General features: G+C 44.9%; 1 protein-coding gene across 14 annotated transcripts in view; it reads right to left on the reverse strand.

The window, feature by feature from the left end:
- LOC105495739 (tetratricopeptide repeat domain 28) overlaps positions 1-17,197 on the reverse strand; it is a 715,636-nt gene that overhangs the window by 44,640 nt on the left and 653,799 nt on the right. For all 14 annotated transcript variants that reach the window (XR_011614279.1, XM_071080884.1, XM_071080883.1 and 11 more), the window contains one exon: positions 3,235-3,375. Coding sequence is in view for 13 of the 14 variants with exons in the window: in XM_071080884.1 (XP_070936985.1) it covers positions 3,235-3,375 (141 nt within the window). In the remaining variant the exon portion in view is untranslated. The remainder of the gene's footprint in view (positions 1-3,234; positions 3,376-17,197) is intronic.

A 17,197-nucleotide genomic window follows, 5' to 3' on the forward strand; every position in this document is an offset into this window, starting at 1 on the left:
CCGTATAGTCCAGGATCCAGGATGCAGTCAAAAGCCTGTCCTGTTCTTCCTTCTCTTTTCTACAGCAAATGTGATCTGCTGACTGCCCCAGGTCCAGTCACATACACACATACCATATATACATACCACACACAAACACACACATACAAATACAACTCTGCACACACAAATACTTACATACATTCCCACAGAACCTCCCCCCACCCACACACAGACACTTACATGCATGTGCTGGCCTACCAGTCCTCAGCATCACTCCCAAAGGATAGGGCTGCTGCTCTGCCCTCTGGGGCTCACACCAAGGTCAGGGTGCTAGCCAAGAGAAGGGTCTTTGTTTTTCATTCAATAGTGGTGCTTAGCCTGAGTTCAAAATGCAAATGTGTTTTCTGCCAATAGGCAAGAAGAAAAATAGTGATTGCAGAGACCTCAAAAATGACAGCAGAACAAAGACCAATTCCTGAAGTGGCAAGGGAGAAAAACCTAAAGCCAAGTCGCACTTGACTTGCATTAGCTACAGTGGCCTCATTGCCAAATCAGTCCAGCAAACCACCCAGGAACAAAGGGGCCAAGGAATCCATAAAATCACTGAGCTAGAGAGCCCCTGGAGAGAGGAGCCCTTACTGCTCCAGCACACAAGGCCCTACACACACGGTTGCTTCCATGTCACCTCTGTTGGCTCCAGGGTACGAGCACTCTGCAAATGCTAGCCACTATCAGCAATCTGCAGAAACGCCACTTCTAGCTGCTCTGTTCAGTCACAAGCCAGTGCACCTCTTAGCCCAGATCCCTGGCCATATGTGGGACAGAGAGGGAGGCCTGGGACCCCACAGCAGAGCAGGGACAGGCTGGCAGGAAAGCTGCAAGGCATGTTTTGGCACCCGTTCATAGGCAGACCTCCCTCCTCTCTGGCCTATGTGTGCTGAGCTATAAGATGTGAGGGAAGTTTGCACTGTTTTAACAGGGATACCTTTGCCTCCATGGTTCCCTCAGCTGCAGCTCCACTCTCTTGTGGATGAAGGCCAGAACCCCGCTTCCTGGCTTCTGAGAGAGGCACTAGAGAACACGCAGTGTTGCAAACTTACCTGGGCCTTAAGGGCTCACTGCATTGAAGTGAGAAGAATGCCGGCTATTTCCCTCATCCAAAGGGTCGGGATTGGAAGAGTCTGCAGAGACCCCTTCAACTCCTTTGCTTTTCTGAGGGTGGGACTGGGTTGGGTCAGACCTTGCCAATGGAGCTGGGTGCAAGCTCAGGGCTGTGGGCCTTGCTGCTCCCCACTCAGTCCTCAGGGCTGGGCACAATACTCAGCCTGGCTGGGGACGGAGATTGTGTTGTATAAGTGAACCAACAAATTAATCTATAGTACTGTGCTCACTGGAGTTATTGCAGGGCTGCTCCAAAGGACAGAAACCATCTTTCCAAAATGTGCACTCCACCATTCAAAATGCACACCAACCCAAAGCCCCGGGTTGATTACCTAGGGCCCTAGATATACCTGGCTCGACCCTTTTCTTCCATAGAGCTGAGGTCCTGGGGGAACTGGTTCCTGACTGCTAGAGTGTCTGCAAGCAGGTCACCATGGATGCCTGACCGCCTGCTTTGGCAGCTCTCTCATGTGAAGGACTTGAGGTAGGAAGGGAAGAAGGATGGGGGAGGCTACAACCCAAGGTGGCCAATAGCTGCTGCATAGGCACATAGACATCTCATCCCTTCCAAAGTTTCTCCACCCACGTTAAGAATTTAAGTTTAGCACTATTCTTCCCACTTTATTCAAAACAACAGAAACCCACCAGTTGTACAGTGTCTTCCACATATTAAGTCGGTCAGTGTGTTATTTATACATTGGCTCCATTATTCCCACATTACAGGAACCCTGCAGGGTAAGAAGCCATCCCCATTTCACAGATGACGAGACTGAGACTGACAGAGGTGAAACTGCCTCCCTAGTGTCCTACAGCTGGTGTGGCAAGGCCAGAGGCTGCACTCTGAGCTCTTCACACTCTAGTTTATCACCACAGCTTGCATCACCTGGCAGAGGTAAGTGTCACCTGCCTTCACTGGCTGAGAAGTTGGCAGAGCAAGAACATGCATCCAGGCCCAATCCCAGGCCTCCGCAAACCTGGTGGATCCCTACATGAAACCAAAAGCCATAAGGGACACCTGTGAAGGTGGCTGGGAAGAAGGAACTAGGCGTGAACTAGCTTGAAGTTCTGGCCTCCTTACAACCAGGCTGCCAGCTCCTACATCCCCTGTCCTTGGCTCCCTTCCCACTCAACTCAGCCCTGGGAAAGTCAACACACATTTGTCACTCTGACAGCACAATAATGAGAGGAAACCAGGGCCTGGAGTAGGAACAGACAGGGCACACAATGCCCTGCACAGCAGGGCTGCCAAGCAGAGAGACTGCCTCCCACCCAGTGCATAGTCATTTCCCACCTGTGTTCTAGGGTCAACCAGCTGCCCTTTAAAGGCAGGCCCTCAGGCTGTGGCAGGGACCTAGGGAGTCTGTGATGTCTTTCCAAAGAGGTCTATCAAAATGTACTCCTAGGTTGTTGCCAGGCAACCAAACAACAGTGGGACAGGTGTCCCTCAACCCCAACTGTCTGCCCTGTTTACCTGGACCCAGCTCGGGTATCACTCCTAAGAAAAAGATGAAGAGGTGTGCTGGCTTGGAAATTTCAAACTCGATTCATCTTAAAGCCATTAAGAACTATTTGGTCAAGTGACAGGGAACTGAGGTCTTGGCACAGATGGGTGAGCCTGGGTCTGGATGAGTGCATTCCTAGGCCCAGTTTCTCCTTCCAACAGCACCAGCATTCTCACTCTCCCTGACCTCCCTGAATCTCAGGCCAGGAACTCAATGCAGGTACCCACGAGTTACCTGCAGAAGCTAGCAAAGAAGTATGTGAAGTTACTCTGGCTTCTGCCTGATGTTTGGAAAGTCAGCTCTGAGGCTATGTGAAGAAGCAGCCGACTGTCCTCTGGGACTCCCATCCCAGCCAAATGAGGGTTGTCACGTCAAGCCTGTCACTGTTTTCTCACTTGAGCTGGAGATGCTGCTGTGAAGCAGAGGCTCTGACGGGCATGGGACTGTGGAGGCATCACGCTTGCTGCTGCAAATGCATGACATGAGCCAGAAGCCTAACCAGCCGGAAGGAACATCCACTAAAAGCACATTATCTGTGCTCAGAGCACCCTGCCCTGCACTGGGCCTAGGGAAAGCACCCTACACGCACCTGTTAAAGAGGTTATTGCGGCGAACCATCCGCAGAAAGCCAGTGGGGTCAGTGACCGAGTTGAGTTTGTTGTTCATCTCTTCAAATTGCTGGTCCATGATGTCTCCCGCTTCACTCTCTGTCTCACTGCTGGCACAGGCCCTGCAGGAAAAATTGCAGAAAAAGCCAATCAGAGACAGGAAGCGCTGAGCTATGGAAGTCAGCTCTGAGGTCCTGTGCCATTCTGTCACCAAACGATCCTCTAGTACCATTGCCTCCAGATGTCAGCATTACCCTACTCCCTCCTCAGTGTCCCTGAGGCCCTCTTCCTGAACTTCTTTTGTCCACTGCTTCTCCAGATGAACTCTGGTTGGTTGTTTATGGGCTGTCACCCCCCACTCTGCTGTGAACTCTCTACAGGCAGGAGCTGTGTCTGAATAAGAATTGTATTCCAAGCATCTGGCATATGCATGACAGACTAGGTGAGGTGCTGTCTGTGATAGGCTGGCCACACACTCTTCCCAGAGTAGAGCTGAGGCAAGTGCAGCTGTGAGGCAATCCTCCCTGCACAAGCTGCAGTCCAGTCCATTTCAGAAACAGTAACTAAGTACCTACGTCGTGTTGAGTACTGTCCTAGGCAAGGGGGACATGCAGCCTAAAATGGCATTTTCCAGATGAGGGGACAAACATGCTGACAAGTGGCTGCAATGCTAGTAGGGCAGGCACTGCTGGAAACGCAAACGTGAGAACTGCTGCTGATTTGGCCCATTTTCCAACCTCAGCATGAGGAGGTGACCATTTTTTAATTAATAAATTCATATTTCCCCTATGACAGCCTTTAACAGAACATCTCACAATGTGTTTTAAGTAAACAAAAATACCCAGGAGTACCTTGATTCATCAGCATGATTAAAATGGCAAAAGGCTTAATAAATGTAAAAGCCATGCACTGTGCCCTGATGAGACACGGACAGCCAGGCCGTGGCTAATGTGTCTGTGGAAGCACTGCCGGCCTGCAGTCATCCTCCTCCATGCCACACCATGCCTCCCAACCAACTGAGGCTCACAAAGGCGCATGTCTATGTTGAGCCCTCACCTATCCTAGGCATCAGGAACACATTCAGACTTTGCTGAGATGCTTTGCTGAGATGCTTACTGATACCTCACCCACAGGAAAACTACTTTCAGACCTTCCTGCTAAGGACTGGCATAAAGAAGTGGAGGGCACCAGGGCACTGCAGGCAGCAGTCAGTCACTAGCCCCTCATGTGCTAAGCAGGTGGGACTCTGGAAAGGCGCAGACCACCTGTCGCTAAGAGGAATAAGGCTTGGTGCATAGAGATTTGGGTTTAAGGCAAACATGACCCACTTCAAATGGCCAAGCTGGTGACACCTGTGACAGAGAAGGGAAATAAGCCCCTCACCAGCTCATTCTGGGGGGCAAATGAGACACGGCATGTAAAGCTGCTATGCAAACTTGAATGCTCTATGTGAACACCAACCCTGGTGTAAGGGCTAAATTTATGTCAACGTGACTGGGCTGCAGGGTGCCCAGATATTTGGTTAAACATTATTTGGGGTATGTTTGTGAGGGCATTTCTAGATGAGATTACCATTTAAGCTGGTAGACTGAGTAAAGTAGACTGCCCTCCCCAGCGTGAGTGGGCCGCATCTGCTTATCCATTGAAGGCCTGGATAGAGCAAAAAAGTAGAGAAAGAGAAAATGTGCTCTTTCTGTGCTGTCACCAACCTAAGGCATCAATCTTTTGCCTTCAGGCTTGGACTTGAACTGAAACTTACACCACTGGCTTTCCTGGGTCTCCAGCTTGCTGCAGCAGATCCTGGGGCTTCTCAGTCTCCATAACCACATGAACGAATTCCTTATAATAAATTTCCTTTATCTCTTTATAAAAATAAATAAATATACATACAAGCACATCCTATTTATATCTACGTGTTGTGTGTGTGTGTGTGTGTGTGATCTTTTATTGGTTCTGTTTCTCTGGAAAACCCAGATAAAAACATCTAGTAATTATCTCAGAACCACACTGATGACTGGTAAAGTCCTGGCTATTGGCCTGCTTTTGTTCCCAGCCTTCACAGTCTGGAACTGGCTCTTTAACCATAGTGCAGTACCTGGCATGCAGCAGCTATGCAGTGGGGAATTGCTGAATGAATGAATGACCTATGCTGGAGAGAATTTTACAATGTGCCAAGTATTTTTACACAGATTTAATTTTATCTCTATGACAACTCTGTGAGGTAGGTCTTATTATCTCTATCTTATATCTAAGGTGACAGAGGTTCAGTGAATCCAAGGAACTGGGCTAAAAAGTATTAATTAGGTGGTAGAGCTGAGTCTGAGTCCAGCTCAGATCTGTGGCACTCACTGACCTCCCTCCCCCTCCCCCTAAAAGGCTCTAAGCTTCTCACAGACTCCATGCTTCTCTCCTGGGGTTTGACTTCGACAGGGAGGGGCTGAATATAGGAATTAGGAGAAACCAGGAAACTTCTAGGATCGAAACAAATCAACAAGCTTCCATCATGTTGGACAGCTTTTATTCCTCTCACTGCCTGGTGGACGTCAGCTGAACAGGCAAGCAGGTGAAGACTTGAAAGGCTCCTTTGGGAGCTGAAGGCCCTTCACAGAGACCCTGGTAAATATTACTCAACGAGCTCCTCTGTCCAGGGACACATTTATCATCTGAATGCAACTGCCTGCTTGGAGCTGAGAAATCGGCTTGTCATTCAGCACTTTGCAAAGGGGAGAAGAATTGCCTGGGACCTGTATCAGCCTCCATTATCTTGCAATTCTGTTCTTACTGTCAGCCACAGACTGAGCCCTCAGTATCTCCTGCTTAATGGGGTTGTTTCCTATTTCCTGACCCTTCAAAGTATTAACACTGAAGGGAAAAATAAACAGGCGATGTCATAGATAAAGGGATCTCCCATTTACAAAACAAGCCTCATATCTATATAGTAGGAGTCCCTAGTGCCTTGCTACCAGTTCTTACAGCACACTCACTCTCCTGCACCCATTTCTCTGACTTTCTAGAGATGGCACATCTGGTCACCATAGGCCCTGATTCAATCCATATTGCTTCAACAATAATTACTGGGTGGGAACCATGTGTAAGAATTATAAGGGCTAAATAGATGAGAGTCACATTATAGCTGCCTTCAAGGTGCGTACTATCTGGTATGACTAATATCCTTTAGTTCTTCCTTATTACTAGCCAATCCCTTTTACTCCAATCTCTGTTCAAATTATTGTGTGGTTTCTTATTCTTGCTTTGATACTGACTGATATATACTGAATGTTAATTTAAAAAACAAAATAAATCCTATTACCAAATCCTGGGAAGAAGTCAGGAAAGTAAGATAAGCTTTGGTGCCCCTCACTCATTGATGAGGTCATTAGGCTGACCAATCCTCAAAAATTCACTGTGCAACCAGTACATCCAAGACACTCAGCCGGGGCTGGGATTACTCAAAGGAAGAACACTTCTGCCCTGAGAAGCTGCTAGATAGGCACACTAATCTCTGCAACATGAAAAATAAATTACTACATAGTAGCACATGTATGTATATAGAGAGATTGAATGAGCAATCAGTACAGGATAAGCAGGGGAGAGAGCAAGAAAAGAAAGAGAGGAGGAGGGAATGAATATGAGAATGTGAATAAACAAACAGTGGCTGTGCAGAAAGAGCCCCTAAAGCATTTAGTCTTACAGCCTGATTTTAGCCACTATTCTGATGGCCATGATCTGAAATGAAGAAACAAGAGAGACACATTGGCTTTGCAGACAAAACTGGCAGTCATAGCTCAGCAGAGGATAACTCGAGGGAGAGAGGGCACGTGAGCTGGGTGGCAAGACAGGAAGAGTGGAAAAGGAGGGCACTCCTGGCCCACCAGCTGCTCAGCACTGGCAAGCTAGGGAGGCACCAAAAGCTAAGATTCCGCCTGTCTTTTCTTCCCAGTCTGCTTACATTCCACTCCTGCCTAACCAGCTCTGGACCCTTGGCCCTGCCTACCTGTCTTGCCCTCCAGACTTGGCCACACACTCGATTTCTCCTTCCTTCGTGGCTCTCTAGGCATGAGGATTCTGGCTCAGACATCCTTGTTGGGCCCTTTCTACTCCTGGACTCTGGAGGGTAAAAGAGGACTCTGTTCTTGTTCCAGGGGCCTGACTTGGCACTTGCCCATCAGCCAGAGTCCTGCCTGGACCTGACCCTAGTCTTTTGCCTGGAGTCAGGTAGAAGGTTGAGGTCTGGATCATTATGGTCATGGAGAACAGTGAGGGCAAAAGGTCAAAGTCAGTACAAGCTGGCTTAAGCAGAGGGCAGCAAGGTATACCTCCTGGCGAGGGCTGAGAGGGGAGCTGGAGAGAGGGAGCAGTCCAGAGACAGGCAGTAGCTGCTTCATGGTACCTACCTGCCCTGCTAGCATCTGTTCCAGGGACTCTGTGAGAAGCCCAGATCCTGCCTGCTCTGGGGAATATAAATCATGCCGTCACCAGAGGCAAGCTCCAAAATGCTGTTCACATGCAGCTTTCCCCAGAGAGATGGAAATGGCTCATGAATCAAGCATCTCAGAGCTGTGCCAGAGCTCATCCTGTTCTTGGGGACATGGCTTGGCAAGAGGCTCCAGATAGGATTTTCATTTGCAAGCATGGCCACCTGATCTCTCCAAGAACATGCTTGCTCTCTGTCATTCCCCTGACAGTTGCAACTGAAGCTCCACAAGGCACACTTTTATTTATGTCTCAACATCCTTTTACTACCTCATTCTGTCTCCATTCCCCACCCCGCTCCAGGCTTCTTGTGCACTGATAACCAGTTACTTGCCAAAGACCAACCAATTGCAACCCTGAAGCTGGAAACGACAGGCGAGAAACTCCATCTTCAGTTTCCTGTGCACAGGGCAGTGAGACAGCTCCTACACCGCTGGCTCCATGCCCGATGGGAGCAGATCAAAGGCAGCAAAACACTCCTTTTTTCAAAGCGAGGATCTTTTTGCAATTGGTAAAACTTCAGAAAGCAAGAGTTAGTGCATTTGCAGCTACTTCCTATAATCATTTTTTTGCCTTCTGATTCTGAAAGGCCAGGTCTAACTGTGCCAGTACCCTATGTTGGGGATTCTACAACCAGGAAGCAGAGGGTATCTTGGAGATCTGAAAAGGTGCACAGATGACAATACCATGCACACTTACTAGGTTTTGCATGGGCTGATGTGCCAACAGCTGAAAAGGCCCACCCATTTTTCCCAGTAGCCACTTAGCAAGAGCACCAGAAAATGAAGACATGAGACTTTTGGGAACTCAAGATTTCTGAGACCTTTGAAACTTTCCCATGTGACTTACTTACCAGTTCCTGTCTATTTTTTCTTACTAACAATTCGTAAACTTTTAAGATGAAAAGAGCCTGGGCTAAAAAAGAAAAGCAATTTAGTTGCAATCTTAGTCTCTGATAAAACAGACTTTAAACCAACAAAGATCAAAAGAGACAAAGAAGGTCCACTACATAAATGGTAAAGGGATCAAGTCAACAAGAAGAGCTAACTATCCTAAATATATATGCACCCAATACAGGAGCATCCAGATTCATAAAGCAAGTCCTTAGAGACCTACAAAGAGACTTAGACTCCCACACAATAATAATGGGAAACTTTAACACCCCTCTGTCAATATTAGACAGATCAATGAGACAGAAGGTTAACAAGGATATCCAGGACTTGAACTCAGCTCTGGACCAAGTGGACCTAATAGACATCTAGAGAACTCTCCACCCAAATCAACAGAATATACACTCTTCTCAGCACCACATCACACTTATTCTAAAATTGACCACATAGTTGGTAGTAAAACACTCCTCAGCAAATGTAAAAGAACAGAAATCACAACAAACTGTCTCTCAGACCACAGTGCAATCAAATTAGAACTCAGGATTAATAAACTCACTCAAAACCGCATAACTACATGGAAACTGAACAACCTGCTCCGGAATGACTACTGGGTACACAATGAAATGAAGGCAGAAATAAAGATGTTCTTTGAAACCAGTGAGAACAAAGACACAACGTACCAGAATCTCTGGGACACATTTAAAGCAGTGTGTAGAGGGAAATTTATAGCACCAAATGACCACAAGAGAAAGTAGGAGAAATCTAAAATCGACACCCTAACATCACAATGAAAAGAACTAGAGAAGCAAGAGCAAACACATTCAAAAGCTAGCAGAAGGTAATAAATAACTAAGATCAGAGCAGAACTGAAGGAGATAGAGAAACAAAAAACCCTTCAAAAAATCAATGAATCCAGGAGCAGGTTTTCTGAAAAGATCAACAAAATAGATAGACCACTAGCAAGACTAATAAAGAAGAAAAGAGAGAAGAATCAAGTAGATGCAATAAAAAATGATAAAGGGGATATCACCACGATCCCACAGAAATACAAACTACCATGAGAGAATACTATAAACACCTCTATGCAAATAAACTAGAAAATCTAGAAGAAATGGATAAATTCCTGGACACATACACTCTCCCAAAACTAAACCAGGAAGAAGTTGAATCCCTAAATAGATCAATAACAGGTTCTGAAATTGAGGCAATAACTAATAGCCTACCAACCAAAAAAAGTCCAGGACCAGACGAATTCACAGCCGAATTCTACCAGAGATATGAAGAGGAGCTGGTACCATTCCTTCTGAAACTATTTCAATCAATAGAAAAAGAGGTAATCCCAGCACTTTGGGAGGCTGAGACGGGTGGATCACGAGGTCAGGAAATCGAGACCATCCTGGCTAACCCAGTGAAATCCCGTCTCTACTAAAAAAAAAACACACAAAAAACTAGCCAGACGAGGTGGCGGGCACCTGTAGTCCCAGCTACTCGGGAGGCTGAGGCAGGAGAATGGCGTAAACCCGGGAGGTGGAGCTTGCAGTGAGCTGAGATCCGGCCACCACACTCCAACCTGGGCAACAGAGCGAGACTCCGTCTCAAAAAGAAAAAAAAAAAAAAAAAGACGGAATTCTCCCTAACTCATTTTATGAGGCCAGCATCGTCCTGATAGCAAAGCGTGGTAGAGACAACAAAAAAAGAGAATTTTAGGCCAATATCCCTAATGAACATCGATGTGAAAATCCTCAATAAAATACTGGCAAACCGAATCCAGCAGCACATCAAAAAGCTTATCCACCATGATCAAGTCGGCTTCATCCCTAGGATGCAAGGCTGGTTCAACATATGTAAATCAATAATTGTAATCCATCACATAAACAGAACCAATGACAAAAACCACATGATTATTTCAGCAGATGCAGAAAAGGCCTTCGACAAAATTCAACAGCCCTTCATGCTAAAAACTCTCAATAAACTAGGTACTGATGGAACATATCTCAAAATAATAAGAGCTATTTATGACAAACCCACAGCCAATACCATACTGAATGGGCAAAAACTGGAAGCATTCCCTTAGAAAACTGGCACAAGAAAAGGATGCCCTCTCTCACCACTCCTATTCAACATAGTGTTGGAAGTTCACCTAGGGCAGTCAAGCAAGAGAAAGAAATAAAGGATACTCAATTAGGAAAAGAGGAAGTCAAATTGTCTCTGAGGATGACATGATTGTATATTTAGAAAACCCCATCGTCTCAGCCCAAAATTTCCTTAAGCTGATAAGCAACTTCAGCAAAGTCTCAGGATACAAAATCAACGTGCAAAAATCACAAGCATTCCTCTACACCAATAATAGACAAACAGAGAGCCAAATCTTGAGTGAACTCCCATTCACAATTACTACAAAGAGAATAAAATACCTAGGAATCCAGCTTACAAGGGATATGAAGGACCTCTTCAAGGAGAACTACAAACCACTGCTCAATGAAATAAAGGAGGACACAAACAAATGGAAGAACATTCTATGCTCATGGATAGGAAGAATCAATATCATGAAAATGGCCATACTGCCCAAGCTAATTTATAGGTTCAATGCTATCCCCATCAAGCTACCACTGACTTTCTTCACAGAATTGGAAAAAACTACTTTAAAGTTCATATGGAACCAAAAAAGAGCCTGCATAGCCAAGACAATCCTAAGCAAAAAGAACAAACTGGAGTCATCAAGCTACCTGACTTCAAACTATACTGCCAGGCTACAAAACCAAAACAGCATGGTGCTGGTACCAAAACAGAGATATAGACCAATGGAACAGAACAGAGCCCTCAGAAATAACACCACATATCTACAACCACCTGATATTTGACAAACCTGACAAAAACAAGCAATGGGGAAAAGATTCACTATTTAATAAATGGTGCTGGGAAAACTGGCCAGCCATATGTAGAAAGCTGAACCTGGATCCCTTCCTTACACCGTATACAAAAATTAACTCAAAATGGATTAAAGACTTAAATGTAAGACCTTAAAACCTTTATGATACCATAAAGACCTTTATGACACCATAAAACTCTAGAAGAAAACCTGGGCAAAACCATTCAGGACATAGGCATGGGCAAGGACTTCATGACTAAAACACCAAAAGCAATGGCAACAAAAGCCAAAATAGACAAATGGGATCTAATTAAACTAAAGAGATTCTGCACAGCAAAAGAAACTATCATCAAAGTGAACAGGCATCTTACACAATGGGAGAAAATCTTTGCAATCTACCCATCTGACAAAGGGCTAATATCCAGAATCTACAAAGAACTTAAATTTACAAGAAAAAACAAACAACCTCATCGAAAAGTGGACAAAGGATATGAATAGACACTTCTCAAAAGAAGACATTTATGCAGCCAACAGACATATGAAAAAATGCTCATCATTACTGGTCATTAGAAAAATGCAAATCAAAACCACAATGAGATACCATCTTATGCCAGTAAGAATGGCAATCATTAAAAAGTCAGGAAACAACAGATACTGGAGGGGATGTGGAGAAATAGGAATGCTTTTACACTGTTGGTGGGAGTGTAAATTAGTTCAACCATTGTGGAAGACAGTGTGGCGATTCCTCAAGGATCCACAACTAGAAATACCATTTGACCCAGTGATCCCATTACTGGGTATATACGCAAAGGATTATAAATCATGCTACTATAAATACACATGTACATGTATGTTTACTGCAGCACTATTCACAGTAGCAAAGACTTGGAACCAACCCAAATGTCCAACAATGATAGACTGGATTAAGAAAATGTGACACATATATACCATGGAATACTATGCAGCCATAAAAAAGGATAAGTTCATGTCCTTTACAGGGACATGGATGAAGCTGGAAACCATCATTCTGAGCAAACTATCACAAGGACAGAAAACCAAACACCGCACATTTTCACTCATAGGTGGGAGTTGAACAACAAGAACACATGGACACAGGGTGGGGAACATCATACACTGGGGCCTGTCAGGGGGTGGGGAACTGGGGGAGGGATAGCATTAGGAGAAATACCTAATGTAAATGATGAGTTGATGGGTGCAGCAAACCAACATGGCACATGTATACCTATGTAACAAACCTGCACACTGTGCACATGTACCCTAGAACTTAAATAAAAGAAAGAAAGAAAGAAAGAAAGAAAGAAAGAAAGAAAGAAAGAAAGAAAGAAAGAAAGAAAGAAAGAAAGAAAAAGAAAAGAGAGCCTGGGCTTCCTTTTAGGAATAGCAAAGAAAGGCTGGGAGACATCCTACTCTATGGGATGTCTCACACAGGAGAAGAACCCAAGAAACAGAGAAGCGATGTGAGTCTTTAAATCAGGAATACAGGCTACACATTGGGGATGAGGAGAAGGAGGCGGTGTAGTAGACAGCTTTGGAGCAAGCTCTGACCACCATAAACATTCTACTTCTAGAAATTGCCTCCCTGGGCCAAGCGCGGTGGCTCACGCCTGTAATCCCAACACTTTGGGAGGCCAAGGCAGGTGGATCATGAGGTCAGGAGTTCAAGATCAGCCTGGCCAAGATGGTAAAACCCCGTCTCTACTAAAAATACAAAAATTAGCCAGGCGTGATGGCGGTCGCCTGTAATACCAGCTATTCGGGATGCTGAGGCAGAGAACTGCTTGAACCCAGGAGGCAGAGGTTGCAGTGAGCCGAGATAATGCCACTGCACTCCAGCTTGGGTAACAGAGCGAGACTCTGTCTCAAAAAAAGAAAAAAAAAAAAGAAATTGCCTCCCTGATTCACAGAGTCACATATGGTGACCATCCTCCCTGCACTGGTGATTGTATCAGATGTGTATTCCTGCCCTAAGCTTGGCCTATCAGATTCCTTTCCCCAAAATTTGTGTGCTGGAATTCAGGGGAGCTGAATGTAACTTCCTGTGGCTAGTTCTATAGGCTGTGGGTGAGCACAGGAGCCATCCGAGGTGGCTATTTTCCCACTCTGGGATTAGGAGCAGAGAGCAGTTTGCACCTCCAGCTGCAAACTGGAGGTCTGCAGCAGGAGGTGCCAAATAAAGCAGCTGAGCAGTGATGAGAACCAGACTGCCTCCCACAACCTAGGGGTTCCCACAGCTTTCCTTTAGTGTTCCAAGTTTGCCTTGGATTTCATGGGGCTCCTCACCCATATAACCTTATTAGAAATCCCCCTTTCGATTAAGCAAGGTTTGGGGAGGATTGTCGTTGGGAGAGAGGAAGGGCAGGGCGGAGAAGTGTCCTCAGGGACCTGTGTGTCCTCACTGCCCAAAGCCACAGCTGTCTAATTGCTCTGGTATCATTCAAACTTATGGGCACGTTGGACGGTCAGTGGGTAGAGAGAGTATGAGCTGCACACCAGAGCAAGATGTGCTAGAACCATCCATGAGGGTAGAGACAAGTGAAAGCCATTCTTCTCAGAAAATTCCTCCCAGGGGGCCCAATATCATGCCAGAGAAAATATGGTAACACCAGCACAGTCTCTGAAGTCAAATCCACTAGTTCAAACCCTCTGTAGGGGCTAGCAGTGGGGCCCTTCCAGCATTTGCTGTTGACACTGCCTGGGGCTATGAACAGTTTCTCATCAGAAGGTCAGTCACTATCATACACTCACTGGTCTCTCTGGAAATGCTTATATTTGAATGAGGCTAGATTTAGTTCCTTTCTCTTCTTGTACATCACTCTAGAAATTGCTTTTCTCTGTATCCTCTCAAAGCTATAATTTATACTATTATCTAACAGTTGTAATTTATAGAAAAAACCTTCTGTTGGTCGGAAGGCAAACGATTACATTAACCTGCCGAGAATCTATACACATATGAACACAAAACACACCTATGAACAATCAATGAATTATGTGTGCTTTGGTTGTTAAACTGATGAAAGAATAAAAGTTCTCTTCCGAAACGCTTTCTTAAGAGCATCTGAATTTTCTTAAAAAAAAACAAACACAAAGTCTTCTGGCCTCTGGAATCCAGAACAATTGTGCATTTTTAACTCAGAAGCATTTTTTGTACACATTCTTTTTATCTCATGGCCTGGAATTATCTAGTCTATACTTAAGTGTTAAAGGAGAAATACAGATTTACCCTTAGCTTTTCTTTGTTAAAGGAGAATTACAGGTTTTCCCCTAGCTTTTCTTTTTTCAGTAAACACAGTGATCAAATAAATAAAAAGGTTTCACTTCCATTAGCTCAACAGCCCGTGTGTATGAATACACAAAGACTGTAATTGATTGGAAGGCCCCATTACTTGGTGTTTTATTTTTGAAATCTTTGCCGAGAAAGTGTTGGCAATGGAGTTTTCCCCTGACGATGTGACTCTCAAACCCTCTCCTCCACCAATCAGGTTTAATCACATCAATAAGGCTCAACTCAACCAATATGAATGCTGTCTAGTATAGGTTGAGTATCCTTATCTGAAATGCTCGGGACCAGAGGTATTTTGAATTTTTGATCTTTCTGGATTTTGGAATTTTTACCAGCTGAGCATCCCAAATTAAAAAACCTGAAATCTGACATGCTCCAATGAGCATTTCCTCTGAGCCTCATGTTGACGCTCTGAAAGTTTTGGATTCTGGAGTATTTTGGATTTTTGAATTTGGGATTCAACCTGTAGTAGAAAGAGCCCAAGGCCTGGAGTCTAGGACACATTCCTTCTGGACATCACCTATGGGACTCAGAGGAAGCAAATCTTTCTTCTTCACAGACAAAATAGAGATAATAGTAGGATTAATGAAATAATGTCAGTGTATATAGCACCTATCACATAGAACCTGGCACCTGCTAGGTGCTCAGTAAACTCAACGGACATTTTTCTTTTTCGAATTCTGTGAATGTGTTTTATCTAAGAATTAGACACATACACACTCACATATACAGATATATCTAATAAAGAAAGTCGTACCGGCCAGGTGCGGTGACTCATGTCTGTAATCCCAGCACTTTGGGAGGCCAAGGCAGGTGGATCACTTGAGGTCAGGAGTTCAAGACCAGCCTGGCCAACCTGGTGAAACCTCATCTCTACTAAAAACATAAAAATTAGCTGGGTGTGGTGGCGCGTGCCTGTAATCCCAGTTACTCTGGAGGCAAAGATAGGAGAATTACTTGAATGCAGGAGGTGGAGGTGGAGGTTGCAGCGAGCTGAGAAGGCACCACTGTACTCCAGCCTGGGCAACAGAGCGAAGCTCTGTCTCAAAAACGAAAAGAAAGTCATCCCAACTATAAAGAATCGTTTTGAGACCCAAGCAAGAGCATACGTGAAAGCTCTTTTTAAAAGGCAGACTATACAAATGAAAGTTGTCAGTCATTGTGTTGTTATTAAAAGTACTTAATGAAATTTTTGGCTGTACCAATATTTAGTAGCAATGTGTGTTGCCTTAGTGAAAATGCCATAGGCTAGAAAAAAAATAGTGGTAACTTAATCTACTTTCTTTTAATTCTGAAAGTAAAATATATTTGTGGCAACTACAGTTATATGCCATTTAATAACAGGAACATGTTCTGAGAAACACATCATTAGGCAATTTCATCACTGTGTGAGCATCAGAGAGTGCACGTGCACAAACCTAGCTGAGACAGCCTACTACACACCTAAGCTGCCAGCCTATTGCTCCTAGGCTACAAACCTGTATAGCATGTTATTGTACTGAATACCACAGGCAACTATAACACGATGTTAAGTATCTAAACATAGAAAAGGTACAGTGTAATATGGTAGTATAATCTCTTAGGATCACCATTGTGTATGACGTTGTTGACTAAAATGTCATTATGTGGTACATGACTATTCAAAATTGATTCTCAAGGTAACCAAGTAAAAAAGTAAAAGCCCCTCTCTCCTCCCACAAAGTGAGCACTACTACCATGGTATACATAGGCTGCCTATATACATAGGCTATATACATAGCGATATATACACAGGCTGCATGATTGCTGTATGTGGATATACGTGCATGTGTGTGTTTGTATATGTGTGTGCACCTCTTTAACAGAGGTGTCAATGCAATAAATATCAGATACAGGCACTCTGCCTCACCTCCCCATGTCCAGATGCACATAGGAAATGACTTTGAGAACCTGTCTCAGGACTTTTGGGTCTCCACCTAGAACAGTGGTCAGAGAAGGGCCAGAGAGAAGAGAATGAGGAAACTGGTGATTTCTTTGGAGGTAGTTACCACCATACAATGAGTCCCCATCTCAGCCCCTTTCGGAGAGGCATGAGGGGGCACCATCTTCCACCTCAAGCCTCACAGGAGGTGTTGTCATGGTACCTCACAGGGTGTACCACTCAGAGAGCTTGGTAATGTGCCCTCTGAAGTCAGGGGAGAGACCTGGAGAACTGAAGCCTGACCCTTGCTGAGTGGAGTCTCACTGTCCCACCCTGCTTCTGCCCTGCCAGGAGGGTGAGGCTAGGGAGGGGATAGCCTATGCTGCTAGAGTTCAGGGTCAGGGATACAAGAGTGTTTCCTGCAGAGCAGGCAAAGCTCATTTTGAGTTCTGTCCTGTAAAGCCACCTGGAGAGGCCATAGAAGGTACACAACCAGACGCTAAGGGCTGAG

This window comes from Macaca nemestrina, chromosome 15 (genome assembly GCF_043159975.1).
Source record: "Macaca nemestrina isolate mMacNem1 chromosome 15, mMacNem.hap1, whole genome shotgun sequence".
Classification (NCBI taxonomy): Eukaryota; Metazoa; Chordata; class Mammalia; order Primates; family Cercopithecidae; genus Macaca; species Macaca nemestrina.